This window comes from Sorghum bicolor, chromosome 1, assembly GCF_000003195.3.
Source record: "Sorghum bicolor cultivar BTx623 chromosome 1, Sorghum_bicolor_NCBIv3, whole genome shotgun sequence".
Taxonomy (NCBI): domain Eukaryota; kingdom Viridiplantae; phylum Streptophyta; class Magnoliopsida; order Poales; family Poaceae; genus Sorghum; species Sorghum bicolor.
Genome location: NC_012870.2, coordinates 68,818,833 through 68,834,675, shown reverse-complemented (window position 1 = coordinate 68,834,675; position 15,843 = coordinate 68,818,833). Strand labels below are relative to the sequence as shown.

At 51.4% G+C, this 15,843-nt stretch overlaps 4 protein-coding genes across 4 annotated transcripts; 3 read left to right on the top strand and 1 right to left on the bottom strand.

Annotated features, from left to right (window-relative positions):
- On the top strand, nucleotides 1–2,982 carry LOC8081116 (probable leucine-rich repeat receptor-like protein kinase IMK3). The gene is made up of 2 exons (XM_002467972.2): nucleotides 1–1,928; nucleotides 2,046–2,982. Exons 1-2 carry the CDS (start codon nucleotides 128–130, stop codon nucleotides 2,717–2,719), a joined length of 2,475 nt encoding a protein of 824 aa, XP_002468017.1. The 5' UTR covers nucleotides 1–127; the 3' UTR covers nucleotides 2,720–2,982.
- On the top strand, nucleotides 6,160–9,167 carry LOC8081115 (laccase-3). Its single transcript, XM_002467971.2, has 4 exons — nucleotides 6,160–6,349; nucleotides 6,448–6,844; nucleotides 6,949–7,077; nucleotides 7,632–9,167. The coding sequence occupies exons 1-4, from the start codon at nucleotides 6,230–6,232 to the stop codon at nucleotides 8,786–8,788; spliced, it is 1,803 nt and encodes a 600-aa protein (XP_002468016.1). The 5' UTR covers nucleotides 6,160–6,229; the 3' UTR covers nucleotides 8,789–9,167.
- On the top strand, nucleotides 12,129–13,325 carry LOC8084022. The gene has a single exon (XM_002467970.2). The coding sequence runs from the start codon at nucleotides 12,218–12,220 to the stop codon at nucleotides 12,719–12,721; it is 504 nt and encodes a 167-aa protein (XP_002468015.1). The 5' UTR covers nucleotides 12,129–12,217; the 3' UTR covers nucleotides 12,722–13,325.
- Nucleotides 13,724–15,839, bottom strand: LOC8081114. The gene has a single exon (XM_002465361.2). The coding sequence runs from the start codon at nucleotides 15,544–15,546 to the stop codon at nucleotides 14,032–14,034; it is 1,515 nt and encodes a 504-aa protein (XP_002465406.2). The 5' UTR covers nucleotides 15,547–15,839; the 3' UTR covers nucleotides 13,724–14,031.

Genomic DNA, 15,843 nt, shown 5'->3' with positions numbered 1-15,843 from the left:
ACCATCGCTTTCCCCGCTAGCAGAAACCAAGAAAAGCTCCTAGGTAGCAGGAGCGGTGCAGTTGCATTGGGCTAGGTACACTAGATTCTAGCTAGAGCTAGTAGCTACTTGCACTAGGCTACTAGCCATGGGTGTGCGGAGCTGCTGCCGCACCGGCGTCCATTGCGGTGCTGGATCGAGAAGGAAGCAACGGCGATGTTGGGGTGGGGGCTTGCTCGTGCTGCTCTTGCTGCTGGCGGCGGCGGCGGTGGTGCCGGCGCGTGGGCAGCGATCGGACGGCGTGGTGATCGCGCAGGCGGACCTGCAGGGGCTGCAGGCCATCCGCCAGGCGCTGGTGGATCCGCGCGGGTTCCTGGCCGGCTGGAACGGCACGGGGCTCGACGCCTGCTCCGGCAGCTGGGCGGGGATCAAGTGCGCGCGGGGCAAGGTCGTGGCCATCCAGCTCCCCTTCAAGGGCCTCGCCGGCGCGATCTCCGACAAGGTCGGCCAGCTCACCGCGCTCCGGAGGCTCAGCTTCCACGACAACATCATCGGGGGCCAGGTGCCCGCCGCGCTCGGCTTCCTCCGCGAGCTCCGCGGCGTCTACCTCCACAACAACCGCTTCGCCGGCGCCGTGCCTCCGGCGCTCGGCGGCTGCGCGCTCCTGCAGACGCTCGACCTCAGCGGCAACTTCCTCTCGGGGAGTATCCCTTCCACTCTGGCCAATGCCACTCGGCTCTTTAGGATCAACCTCGCGTACAACAACCTCTCCGGTGTCGTGCCGACCAGCCTCACTTCCCTCCCGTTCCTCGAATCCCTTGAGCTCAACAACAATAATCTCAGCGGCGTTATTCCCCCCACCATTGGCAATCTCAGATTGCTCCACGATCTTTCTCTCGCTGACAATTTGATCAGTGGAAGCATCCCGGATGGGATTGGCAACGCCACAAAGCTCAGAAAGCTTGATCTCTCTGACAATCTTTTGGGTGGTAGCCTTCCTGAGTCACTATGCAGTCTCACTTTGTTAGTGGAGCTCAATCTCGATGGCAATGACATCGAAGGACACATCCCGGCATGCTTTGACGGGCTCAGGAATCTGACCAAGCTGTCCCTGAGGAGGAATGTCCTCGATGGTGAAATCCCGGCGACCGTCGGGAACCTCTCGGCACTGTCACTGTTCGACGTGTCAGAGAACAACCTCACCGGAGAAATTCCGGCCTCCTTGAGCGGCCTTGTCAATCTCAGTTCTTTCAATGTGTCCTACAACAATCTCTCGGGGCCTGTGCCTGCAGCTCTGTCCAACAAGTTCAATTCTAGCTCGTTCCTTGGAAACCTTCAGCTCTGTGGGTTCAATGGCTCTGCCATTTGCACGTCCGCTTCATCCCCGCTGACGGCGCCGTCTCCTCCACTGCCTTTGTCGGAGCGGCGAACACGGAAGCTCAACAAAAGGGAGCTCATCATTGCAGTGGCAGGCATCCTCCTGCTCTTCTTTCTCCTGTTCTGCTGCGTCTTCATCTTCTGGAGGAAAGACAAGAAGGAAAGCTCGCCCCCCAAGAAGGGCGCCAAGGAGGCGACCACGAAGACTGTCGGGAAGGCAGGCTCAGGCAGTGACACCGGCGGGGACGGCGGCGGCAAGTTGGTCCACTTCGAAGGTGGGCTCTCGTTCACGGCGGACGACCTGCTGTGCGCGACCGCAGAGATCCTGGGGAAGAGCACGTATGGGACGGTGTATAAGGCAACCATGGAGGACGGCAGCTACGTCGCGGTGAAGCGGCTCCGGGAGAAGATCGCCAAGAACCAGAAGGAGTTCGAGCTGGAGGTGAACGCGCTCGGCAAGCTCCGGCACCCCAACCTCCTCGCCCTCAGGGCCTATTACTTGGGACCCAAGGGCGAGAAGCTTCTGGTGTTCGATTACATGCCCAAAGGCAACCTTGCCTCTTTCCTCCATGGTAAGCTCACTTGCTCAGTGCAATTTCGAAACCTCGGATTCTCTTTGGACTTTAGCTATCTATTTGCTTCTTTTCTGTGCTTAATTAACAAAACTCTGCCATGTGTATTAATCACAGCTCGTGCACCGGACAGCAGCCCGGTGGACTGGCCGACGAGGATGAACATCGCGATGGGCCTGGCGCGGGGATTGCACCACCTGCACACCGACGCCAACATGGTGCACGGCAACATCACCAGCAACAACATCCTCCTGGACGACGGCAACGACGCCAAGATCGCCGACTGCGGCCTGTCGCGCCTCATGAGCGCGGCGGCCAACTCCAGCGTGATCGCCGCCGCGGGCGCGCTCGGCTACCGCGCGCCGGAGCTCTCCAAGCTGAAGAAGGCCAACACCAAGACCGACATCTACAGCCTCGGGGTGATCATGCTCGAGCTCCTGACTGGCAAGTCGCCCGGGGACACGACCAACGGCCTCGACCTGCCGCAGTGGGTGGCCTCGGTCGTCGAGGAGGAGTGGACCAACGAGGTGTTCGACCTGGAGCTCATGAAGGACGCGGCCGCGGGATCAGAGACCGGCGAGGAGCTGGTGAAGACGCTCAAACTGGCACTGCATTGCGTCGATCCTTCGCCACCAGCGAGGCCCGAGGCACAGCAGGTGCTGCGGCAGCTTGAGCAGATCAAGCCCTCAATTGCTGTGTCTGCTGCCTCGTCCTTCACCGGTGAACCGAGCCATACTACCGCGACCGCCACCAGTGTCACGGACGAGACGAAATCTACAGTTACAGAGTAGTCGGCCTCTTGCAGACTGAAATTTACAGTGCTCAGTTACTTCAGGTTCTTAATAAGTAGACTTCAGAGAGTCTATTCGTGTTTTTCAGTCTGTACAGTACAGGTGTAGGGGTTAGGAGAATTTTGGTTGCGATGTCATTCTTTAATTCCTGAATTCGTTTGTACCTGCCAGAAGCACTCCATGTTATCAGAAGATGATTTGGGAGTGCTGGCTTCTGATTAAGTTTCAATAGAACCTTTGCTGCTTTAATTTTTTTTTCCTTCTGAGAGAAATGTCCAATTCCGGGGCTGTTTGGTTTCTAAACATAATTTGCCAAAATTAACCTAGAGCAAATATGGCAAAACACAAAAAGTGTGGCTAGAAAATTTAGAGCCACACTTTGTCATACCTAGGAGATTTTTGCTGTACTTCTTTTACTCTACCACACATAGACTCCAAAAAAATCTTGTCTAAATTTAGTTGCTAACCAAATACTTACTAACTTAAGGTGAAGCGTGGTAAGATGCAGCTAGCAACCAAACACATAATGACAAACTTGAGATTTTATTTTCTGTGATCATGCAAGAGCTAACATACAAGTTTCTCCATTGTAACTTGTCAGATTAGGAAGGGTTTCTCGTGCCATGCAGATCTGAGCGCACAACGTACGAATGCTAATATCACCTACTACCAGAAAAAACTTTACCCTACTACCTAACATGCAAATCACCAACGGTACTCAAATCACAGATCCAATTTGTGATCGTTTGTACCTGCCAGAAGCACTACATGTTATCAGAAGATGATTTGGTAGTGTTGGCTTCTGATTATGTTTCGATTGAACCTTTGGTGCTTTCAAAAATTTTCCTCCGAGAGAAATGTCCAATTTCAGGGCTGTTTGGTTTTGAGCCGTAATATGCCACAATTAACCTTAAGCAAATGTGGTAAGACATTAAAAGTGTCATTAGAAAATTTGGAGGCACACTTTGCTGTGCTCAAGATTGCTATACCTTTTTACTCTAAGACAGGTAGAGTCCAAAAAAATCTTGTCTAAATTTTGTTGCTAACAAAATACTTACCAACTTAAGGTGAAGTGTGGCAAGATGTGGCTAGCAACCAAACATATAATGACAAACTTGAGTTTTTATTTTCTATGATCATGCAAGAACTAATGTGAGGAGCTGGTAGTTTGTCCATTGTAACTTGTCAGATTAGGATGGGTTTCTCATGCCACACAAATCTGAGTGCACAACTTACAAATGCTCATATCACCTGCTACGTAACATGCAAATCACGATCGGTACTCAAAATCACATATCATGGCCCTGTCAGCGAAGGAATAGTGTTCTCTCTCACAATAAATCAGCAGCCATACAGAGCAACCCTGATGTTACCAGGGCAAAATTGAGCGCACAACAAAACCTGCAAACTTTACGGATCACGGTTTTATAGCCAGTACCAATTTCTTACCAAGGCTGTTAGCCTGTTACTATCCAGTGACCCAGTCAGTGATTGTGCAGACCCTTTCGTGGACCTCTTGGACTTGGCTGCTTGCGTCCAACCTGCACGTAAATAGCAAGACGGAGTTAACCCGTTTTGTAGTTACTCGACAATGTGAAATACACCCCAAACATACGGCTACCGTCAATGTCAGCTTGCCAATGGACTAGGTCTTAAACTCTTAATTATTTTTACCTGCACATTTGGTTTTAGACTTATAGCTGTTTGCCTGCTTACAACTAATGGTCAGCATGAGTGTACTACCTGTTCAATATTTGCCATTACAAAGTAGTAGAATTATGCAAAGGAACATCCTATCTCAAGTTGTACTGCATAGTGTACCCAATCAGGAATATGGGGATTGGTCCAGACTCCTGGTATCTTAAATTTTTTCTGTGAAATTCTCACATCCCAACTCCCAAGTTTACACCTACTTCCTCTGTCCTAAAATTCTTGCATCCCAAATTTGCACCCACTCCCTCTGTCCTAAAATAGTTAACACTTTAGCTATGAATATACACAGTTTGTCCAGATTCATAAAAATTGTCAACTATTTTGGAGGTAACATTCACTCTCTCATTATGATCTGCTGCCTTTGGTAGCTTGGCAAAGTGCAGGACTGCAGGCTGAAAAAGAGATTCTGTAGCTGGCCCTTCCTCTCATTGTCCAGGAAATAGCATTGCAAAGTGCAAACATATGAACAAGGGTGCTTATAGCCTTCGATTCGAGGGTACTGTAAAAACTTTGACATGGCCAAAATCCCACAGATCTAGACGAGACACGAAAATAATCAGTCAATTTATAGTTTGTTTATTGTGAGCAACCAGAGTGAACATTTGAATCCTTCATAGTGAAGTACATGAAGATGGACTTCATCTGCTGAACGCCGACGCATGTTCCTTTCAGTGGTACGGCGATGAAATCAGCAAAGATTAGCTATTTGCTACCAGCTAGAAATTGCGGCTAAGTGAGATAGCTCAATGACCCTAACTAATCATATGTCACCTGCGTCGCCTCCTGGCCACCTAATCGCTGAAAGCAGAGGAATTGTTCAGTTGGAGTGGAAAAAAAGGCCAATTGACTTCACTTTGTCAAAGAACCTACCAACTCCTACAGGCTACAGTGTGGTTAGGATCTGGCTCTGGGGATCTCTTACTGCAAAGTCATGTACTTAGGAAATTTCTATAGGGTGGGGGAGTTGCATTTTTCCAACAAAACCGGTGTCTCTAGTTGCAAACTTTCTTCATTTCTGTTTTGCAGTCTCATTCAGAGTATCAGTCTCAATCTTCTTGGTGATAAACGCGCTGTTCTTTCCTCTCGGTTTTTTTTTTTGTTTCTTCTACTTTTTTTTTGCGAGATGTATTATTGTTTCGTTAGTGCTTTCGCTGGATCGATTTTCTTTCCAAGAATAATGTTAATTCAGTCCACACCAGCAGGTGACATTTCTCAATGGTAGGTAGGCAACTGAACAGATGTAGCACCACCCTGAAACAGTTAAGCCCTGACTTTTTTTTTTTACCCTGCAGAAAAGAAGTAAGTTGCACCTTTTTCTCCCCCTCCAACTTCTTGATTGACCAAAGTTAATGCAACTCTTCCATGGTAAGCTACCGTCCATCCATGCATCATAGTATCAACAACCGCAGCAGCAGCAGCAGCAAATGTTCACAAGACACAACAGGTAGAAGTAGAACGATGGGGGCACGGGTGAAACGACGCGTTCGCTAGACCAGTGGGTGCAACAACTCCGTCGTCAGCATTCACCATTGATTCAGCAATGCGAGGTCGAGGTCGAAGTCGAACTACATCGTACTCGACCGCCACCCTAAAGGCCCAAAGGCCTCGCGTCGCAGTCGCGCTAATCATAAACCTAATCTTCCAAACCCCAAACAACTGCACTACCCTCCCTCTCCATCGGGTCTCGCCCCATCGTTGCTGCCTGCCTCTATATATACGCTCGCCGGTCTCGCACTTGGTCACCACGGCAGCAAACCACCAGAGAAACAAGCCAGCCATTGCCGGTCAACCGGAGCGATGGCTGCGACGATGGCGAGGTCAGGTCTCGTGAAGCTCTGCTGCGCCTCTGCTCTCCTTTTGCTAGGCTGCTTCCTCCTCCCCGGCGCCCTTGCCGAGGAGCGCTTCTACGAGTTCGTCGTAAGTGTTGCTGTGCCTTTGTGTCTTGTACTCTTTGTGGTTATTTGGTGTTCAAAATGGTAATGATTTGGTGTTGCTGCTGGCTTGCTGCTCTGCAGGTCAAGGAGACGCTAGTGAAGAGGCTGTGCAAGAGCCAGAAGATCGTGACGGTGAACGGGCAGTTCCCGGGGCCGACCATCGAGGTGTACAGCGGCGACACGCTGGCGATCAAGGCCGTGAACCTGGCGCCGTACAACGTGACCCTGCACTGGCACGGCCTCCGGCAGCTGCGGAACGGGTGGGCGGACGGGCCGGAGTTCGTGACGCAGTGCCCGATCCGCCCCGGCGGCAGCTACACGTACCGGTTCACCACCCAGGGCCAGGAGGGCACGCTGTGGTGGCACGCGCACAGCTCCTGGCTCCGCGCCACCGTGCATGGCGCGCTCATCATCCACCCCAGGAGGGGCCTCCCCTACCCTTTCCCCAAGCCACAAATGGAGGCCCCCGTCATCCTAGGTACGTACATACAAGTACACCTCGTCGGTAATTGTATCGCCGGCTCCGGCTGGCATCACCAATGCCGCCGCCTCGCTGACGTGTATGCATATATGTTTGTGCAGCCGAGTGGTGGATGAGGAACCCCATCGCCGTGCTCCGCCAGTCCATGATCACCGGAGCGCCGCCCAACGTCTCCGACGCCCTCCTCATCAACGGCCAGCCGGGAGACTTGCTCCCGTGCTCCAGCCAAGGTGAGAGCCGTCGTTAATTTCGTCGGTTCAGTTGCTCATGTTGTTAACCACAAGTCCACAACCACAAGGAGACGCTGCACAGTGCACACAGCGACACATCATTTAAATAAAGAGAGAACAATGGTGATTCAGAAAACACTACGAAATGTGGCAAAATTTCTAAATTTGGTTAGACCGCCCAAAGCAACTTTCGGTTTGGAAAAGACCCATCCATGCCTGTCTCAGGCATAGGTCCTCTGCAAACCGTACGACATACATGTAATTAAACACTGCAGGCACTTGTCTTCTGCAGCTAAGTTGCATCCCTGGTGGTTGGCTGCTTCTTTATATTCTGTCATGCAAACTGACGATACGAAGAGACAATCTTCAGATGTGAATTAAACCATAAACAAAAGATTGTAAAGAAGAAACATTCTAACCAATGTCCAGCATGCGCATGATGTCACCCACTTTGACCAGCTGATGATGCATGTTTTCTCCACCAGCCCAACTGATGACAACTAATTCTTTCGCGTGCTATGCCTACGCGTGCATTTGTCTGTCACCCGATGCAGAGACGAGCATCATCCCGGTGGTCGCCGGCGAGACGAGCCTGCTGCGCATCATCAACGCGGCCATGAACACCGAGCTCTTCGTCAGCCTCGCCGGCCACAGGATGACCGTGGTCGCCGCGGACGCCATGTACACCAAGCCCTTCGAGACCGACGTCGTCCTCCTCGGCCCCGGCCAGACCACCGACGTCCTCGTCACGGCGCACGCAGCCCCGGGACGATACTACCTCGCCGCGCGCGCCTACGCTTCGGCCCAGGGCGTCCCCTTCGACAACACCACCGCCACCGCCATCTTCCAGTACAAGAACGCCCCCGGCTGCCCCACCGCCTCTGCCGGTGCCGGTGCCTTCAGCGGCCCAGTTGGCCGGTCCACTAGGTCCTCCGGCCACCTCGGCCGCGCAGGGCCGCAGCCGATGCTCCCGTTCCTGCCGGCGTTCAACGACACGAACACGGCGACCGCCTTCTCCAACAGCCTCCGGAGCCCAGCGCCGGTGAAGGTGCCCGGGCCGGTGACCCAGGAGGTGTTCACCACCGTGGGGTTTGGCCTCTTCAACTGCCGCCCCGGGCCGTTCTGCCAGGGCCCCAACAACACCCGGTTCGGCGCGAGCATGAACAACGTGTCGTTCCAGCTCCCCAACACCGTGTCCCTGCTGCAGGCGCACTACCACCACATCCCCGGCGTGTTCACCGAAGACTTCCCGGCGTTCCCGCCGGTGTTCTTCGACTTCACCTCGCAGAACGTCCCGCGCGCGCTGTGGCAGCCCGTGAAGGGCACCAAGCTGTACCGCGTCGAGTACGGCGCGGTGGTGCAGATGGTGTTCCAGGACACGGGCATCTTCGCCGCCGAGGAGCACCCCATGCACATCCACGGCTACCACTTCTTCGTGCTGGCCACGGGGTTCGGCAACTACGACCCGCGCCGGGACGAGGCCAAGTTCAACCTGGTGGACCCGCCCAGCCGCAACACCATCGGCGTGCCCGTCGGCGGCTGGGCCGTCGTGCGCTTCGTGGCAGACAACCCAGGGGTGTGGCTCGTGCACTGCCACATCGACGCCCACCTCACGGGCGGGCTCGCCATGGCGCTGCTGGTGGAGGACGGCGAGGCCGAGCTCGAGGCCACCATCGCGCCGCCGCTCGACTTGCCCATATGCGTGCTGTAGAGATTTTTCAGTTTTCTTGCTGGCGTGCGTGACTACGTGGCGGTACAGAGAGGCTGTGTGCATCGGACGCGTGCTGTGTATTTGCATTGGTAATTGGGCATTTGCATTCTGGATTCCGATTTGAATTTCAAAAAAGGGGGAAGTATATTACTTTTTCTTTTAGCAAAGAGAAGTATATATTACTGAATACGGATCAGGTTCATTGGGTTTGTTTCTGTAATGGGCTTTCTCGGCACTACCTTGTAATCTAGGCCTTTGAAATTAGACTGAGTGGGCTTCCAACTGTTTGTCTGAGGCCTTTACTAGTTTCAAATGCGTCAACAATGGGCCTTACTGTTCCAGTTGCCCAAACCCAACTAGTTTGGGTGTTCTGCTAAAAAAAAAAAGTTTGGGTGTGAATTTCTCAAAAAAAAAAAATGTTTGGGTGTCAGCATGGCTGCATTGCATGAACTATAGGCATAGAGAGCGAATTTCAACATCACTACTACTAATTGTATCTTCGCCACTAAAAAAAACTAATTGTGTCTTCGTACGACTCTCAACATCAAGCTCGCTTTAGAGGCCTCAATCAACAACACCTAAACCGGCAAACAGCGATCAGCACTCTAAATCATTGGACAGTACAGTCAGATTAATTTATATCAAAAATCATACAAGACGAACCGTTGCTGTTGTTTAAGTGATCCATAAAGCTTGACGCATTCATTCAGCAAAAGGTAGTAGGCCAACAGTGTCAAAGCATCACATTTCTCACGTCCTTATTGCAACACAAAGTACAGCATTGCTTAGTGGCGAAATGCTAGTAGGCCAACAGTGTCAAAGTACACACGCAACTTTCACAGGGATTAACACTATCAATAGCTCATTTGGTATTATAATCACAATTATGGAGCTGGCATCGCTTTGTCCCATACAGGCAGAGGAAAGCCAGCCCTAAAGCGTGGAGGGTTGTCACCACCATGTGTCCGGGACCCTGCACTTGTCTACCGTCCCATGTGGATCCGACGGCCGTGATTCCATCCCGAATCATCGAGCTGCATGCTTAATTGCATGCTGGTGGGATCAAATTAATTTGGGGGGTACTACGTGTGTTCTTTCTACTATTTGTTTATTATGTGTTTTAATAGCATGGTGTCAGCTTTTGTGATGTAGTGTTAGCTTCTGTTGAGCCGCCATTTGGAGGTGGGAGTCACAATCCTACCATCAGCTAGCTTCATACTGTTTCCTAGATGAAGCCCATATGGTACGTTTAAAAAAAGGATGAAGCCCATGGAACACACATGGTCATCCAGGGTTAATCTTGACACTTAAGTCGAAAGCTTTTGGTAATGACATGTTTCGAGAATATGTGTTCAATTAGCATCATCTTTGGTGGAACAAGGGAAACGTGTCAATTGGCTGGTTAAATTGGCAGTTTACATGCGAATTGAGTGTACCTCGCCTGGTCAGGTTCGTTATGGTGGAACATATCCATATGGTTTCAAGTCCTCAAATTGGAAGGATTGTTCATGTTTTTTCTGGGTTTAGCTAGCAGTAATCTTATTTCAGTGATAGGCGACATGTCATTAATAGCAGAAGTCCGTAGTAACAATTTTGAGATTTGCCGTTTCTACATTTGTATCGTATAATTCAAAAAAATGCATATGCCTTTGTATGTTTCTTTACCATGTAATTTGCAAAAAAAAAAGAGTTGCATAGGCATGATTTATTAAGAGAATGTCAACCCAAAACTGGTTATTGGAGGAGCTATAATTTTATTTTGGGGGTTTTAAAAGGCTTCATCTCTAACAAAACGAGAAAAATCTCACCCCTAATATCTCCTCTGACATGCGGGGCTAATTTATCATTTACAACACCCTTTCTTCTATTTTTTTTGCTCTCCTCACCCATTCATTCTTCCGCGAGGCCCCAACTCCGAGTGCCGCTCCCTTTCCTCCGACGTCGCTCCTCTGTCGCCACTCCCTCCCTTCCTACACTCCTCCCATACTGCTCCTCCTGAACCATCTCGCATCTGTCACTATCACCTCGTATGTTGGGCACATCGCCAAGCCTCATATGGCCGATCTATGTTCTGCCTAGTCTCGCCCTTGCCGATAATGGAGAAGACTCCAAGACTGCCGGTGACTTAGAAGATGCCAGGTGCATGCTACCACTCGTATTGGTGGCTAGATTTTGAGCAGTTAAGAGAAAAAATTGCTCATTCGGGGTGAGATTAAGGTATTGCTGGAGCTCTCTCTCAAATTATTTTTTTTTCTCATTGAGGGTGAAAATTGGAAGACTGTTGAAGATGCTCTAAAGATAGTTTATCCTTGTTAGAGGCTCGGCCAGTAAGTACTCTAACATACGAGACAACTTATATATGAGAAAAAAAGTAATAATGCTAGCATAACATGTAACAAATTAAAATGTCTCGCAAAAAAGAAACAAATTAAAATGCTGAGGAACTATGGTGTGGGGAACTTGATCAATCATTCACCAAATGGATGTACCGGCAAGGTGCAACATTCTAGGGTCAAACAAATTTGAACCCCCTGATCTTCAGCCACTTGTGCGTAGCAAATTCAATGAACGCCTTGAGGGAGTAGTGTTCACGTCAAAGTAACCAAAAGAGAACACATCTCAAAACCAACAAATATTGGGACGATCAGGCTGGGTCACCCAAAGCCAGCTCATCTTTTCATACGGATTGTGAGATCTCAATGTGGTTGCACACAATCCGACCTATATGGGCGCAAGAGCTCTCTCTCTCTCTCTCTAAGTTTTTGTACGGACCAATAGATGTACATTTGCATCTCTTATGTACCTTGTAAGGGCACTCACAATGCAGACTCTATCATAGAATTTAAAGTTATTTATTACCTCGAACAATGTGGACTTAGAGTCTAAATAAGACTTGAAGTTTTATTTTTTTCTACCTCTTCTTCAATAAATATGTTGTCACATCAATAAAATACTATAAATAATATGTAATTAATTGTCTTGGACTCTGTGATAGAGTCTTGCATTGTGAGTATCCTAATCCTGCTTGAACTGAGTTCTTTACATTATCACTACTTCACTAATATACTATGCTTTGATGAACTGTAGGTGTAGTTTTCCCAAGATAACCAACATACTGTAATGATGGTGGGATTAGAAGTTAAGTTACTAATGTGTAGTATAGAAGAGGCACTTGTACTGTGCACGCTTTACTTTGTTCTATATTTTGCACAACAATACTAATATATCCCAAGTTTTTTTGACAAGTAATATATGCCAAGTTGTTTAACATGTTCATCTTAGCTTCATAGCTTGCACTCTATATAAAAACCAGTGCCACCCAGCCATGCCAAACAGCCAAGGGGCAGGCAGGAAGAGCAGAGCTCTCACTTCTCAGAGCAAGCAAGCAACCAAACCAACTGCAGAGCCTAGCAACTTCAGGCTCAGGGGATGGGCAACAGCCTGCGGTGCTGCCTGGCCTGCGTGCTCCCCTGCGGCTCCTTCGACGTGATCCGGATCGTCCACCTCAGCGGCCACATCGAGGAGTACACCCGCCCGGTCACCGCCGGCGAGGTCATCGCGGCGCACCCTAACCACGTCCTGAGCAGGCCGTGCTCCCAGGGCGGCGCGCGGCGGATCCTGATCGTCGCCCCGGACTCGGAGCTCAAGCGAGGGTACTTCTACTTCCTCGTGCCGGCCTCGTCGGTGCCGGAGAAGAAGAGGAGGCCGCGGCAGCCGCAGCCTCAGCCGCAGCAGAAAAAGGCGCAGTCGCAGAAGACGACCGCGCCGCCGAGCGCTGCTGTTGCTAAGGAGGCCAAGGACAGTGGTGACAGGTACCTGGCGGAGGTGCTGTCGGAGGGCAAGGCCAGCCTCAGGCGCCGCCGGAGCAGCCGTTCCACGGTGTGGCGGCCACACTTGCAAAGCATCCTGGAAGAGACTGCTAATGACTTGTGAGATCTCACATGTCTTCATACTTTCAGCTCACGTAGCTGTTTCTGTTTCCTCCTCTCTATCCTGTGTAAATAGCTATGGACGTAATGGTCATGGTGGTACATGATGGTGTGCACCATGTACTTCTGATCCTTGAGTTTTAGCTGAGAGGCAGCCCCCTTCTGCTTCTCTGATTTGCTCCTCCTGCTAGATTTTTCGCTCTCACTGCTCCCGGTTCAAGTTTTTGAAGCCGATGAGAGTTACCGAATAGGCTGCGAAGGAGAAACAGGGATCAAGATTGGATACTCTTCATGTACGCTTATTGAAATGGAACGTGTTTCTTGATCTTGAATCTTCAGTACAGACATCCATGGGATGCAAGACGAGTTATTCGTGAATCTGTAAATAGACTTAATTTTTGATTAAGCCTATTTACAGGTTTGTGGACAACCCACCTTGCATCCTACATCCATGTTATGTGTTTGTTCATCAGCCATGAATTGTCCAGCTACTGCATTTCCTCACATCACGATTACTGGAAGTCTGGAACTGTCCAGTAACTGGTCACTGTAGGTTTTTTTCCCTATGTTGTGCCAAAACTGGACTTCTATAATCATCCAAAACCCGGATAGAAAAATGAAGTTGCAGGTCACATTTAGTTCTGATGATGATCTTATACATAATATGAGATGAATTTCCTGTCAACGTGGCACGAGGGAGATATATATGAATCCAACTTTTAATCAGGTCTTAACGCAAAGGTCACGCAGAAACAGTTTTTTTTTAACGGAAACTGGAGGGGTTTGCACCCCTGCAGCAATTTATGCAGAAACAGGTTTTTGCTGAAGGTTCAATTTGTTTTGAGGGTTTGATAGCAGTTTAAACCACTTTAAAATTATTTAGAAAGGAGTAAGGAGGTTCAAACCAAATATGTTTTAGAAACAGTTTACATTTAGAGTGGGGACACACTGACGACATTTGTAATGTTACAAAAGGAGCGCAATTCAACAATGATCTAGACGAAATTCATGGATAACTTAAAAGAAGCAGCAAGTTACGCTTCTACTGTCATTTCAGAACAGAGTTGGCAGGTAAACACTATTACTTCCCAAATGAATGAAGGCTACAAAAGTGGACAGTAAACCAGCCTAAAAATGATTCAGTTGCTCATGGACACTAGTGACACTCACCAATACCTTTGCCTGAAAGTCAGTCTGCAATATATTCCTCATCTCGTCATGTAACTACAATAATCAATCATCAAAACTACAGAAACACACCGAAATCCGCCATATGTAGGCTTACGGTTCAAGATGGCGTCAGTTATGAACTAATCACCACCATTGATGCACAAGCACGCCACTGTCCCTGAGCGAGGTGAACAGCTCAAGGCACTCGCCGTACGTGCTCTCATACTTGGGCGACCGCACGCCAGGGCAGCACCTCTGCCACCGATTGTAATGGCACTCGAGGAACAGCTCGTCGACGAGGCAGATCGCCCCCGTGTCGATCAACCTCGGGATGAGGTCGAACTCGGTGCCCTCCACGTCCATCTTCATCACCACGAAGTCCTGTTCCGACACCGTCCGCTTCAGCCACTCGGCGAGGTCGAACGCCGGGACGCGCCGCAACTCGCCGGACGACACCCCGTTGATCGCCCCGGCCGCGGTCCTGATGCGGCCCATGCCACGGCCGCCAGGCTTTCTGGCGTTACTGTTGGCGCCCTTCTTCTTGCCGGCCGGGCCGCCGTTGATCTCGAACGTGAGCGTCTCGTTCCGGACCCAGGCGGCGTAGGGCAGCAAGGTGACGCCCTTCTTGGTGGCGTACTCTGCATGGAACGCAGGGTCGGCCTCAACGGCGAATACCTCGAAGGTGTGGTTCTGCTTCGGGTACTGCTTCCGGAACCAGCTGCCGATGCTGGAGCCGTGGCTCCGGGCGCCCACGTCGACGTACACGTACCGGCGCTTGAAGCCGATGTCGGCGAGCGCTGGCAGGTACTTGATGTTCTTGATGTTCCTCTTCAGCGAGATCCATGGCTTCGCCGGCTCTTCTTGGATCAGCGGCTCGGCGAGGTCGATGATTCGGTGCTTGTGATCGCGATACGTGCAGTTGCTCGCGCGATTGTTGCCGTTGAGGGAGGAGGAGGACGTGCTGGTGGTGGTGGAGGAGGAGGAAATGCCTGCATGCTTCCGGAAGACCAGCTCTCGGAGGGTGGAGCCATCCCGGCCGTTGGTCTCGCGCGATCGGAGTAATCCGAGGGACGGGAACAGGGCCTGGAGGGACCGGAGGCTGTAGGCGTCGCGGGCGCCGGACGTGAGGACCACGAGGTGGCCGTCCGGCTTCATAATCCGTGCCGCCTCGGTGGCGAGGTCGGCCTGGCGTTTGGAGGAGTCGAGGGCGCGTCCGGCGAAGATGAAGTCGACGGAGGAGTCCGGGAACGGGAGTTGGTGGTCGTTTCCCGCGACGGCGAGGGGCGGGGACCGCTTCTTGGCGACCGCGACGGCGCCGAACACGCCGAGCTCGCGCAGCGCCATCGCCTCCTGGGCACCGCCGAGGCAGACGGCGTGGGAGGACGCGGAGAGCATGCCGTCCGCGAGGTGTCTTCGGAGGACGGTGGCATGGTGGTCCACCTCCCGCCTCCACTCGCGGCTGCGCCACGCGTCCGGCGACCTCACGGCGGCCTGGGCGTGAGTCCTCCTTCCGGCCACGGCCGCCCGAACGGCGGGGTCTGCTGCGCTTCCGCCACCGCCCACGACGGCGAATTCCACCCATAGGAGACAGAGCCCGAGCGCGCCGATGGCGAGGAGCATAACGGCGCGCGGGTGTGCCACGCGCCCCGTCGGGTTCATGCCACCCCCCCGCGTCCTGCGCGCGAGGCAGACGACGGCAAATTAGGCCTGATTTCAGCGGAAGCAGGGTCAATTGCGCGAGGAGGGGCGATTCAACGGGAGCAGAAGCGATCGGCGGTGCGGCTGCCGCAGACGAGGAGGTGTACGGGCTTTGGGTTACTGGAGGACGGGAGAGGCTTATGTGCAAAGTGCCATGTCCAAATGGCAAATGGGTGGGGGATGCGAACTTATTTGCGGGCTGCATCATCTGCTGCTTCCATGGAAATCGGAGCTTGAAGACGCGGAACTGAAGAGAGG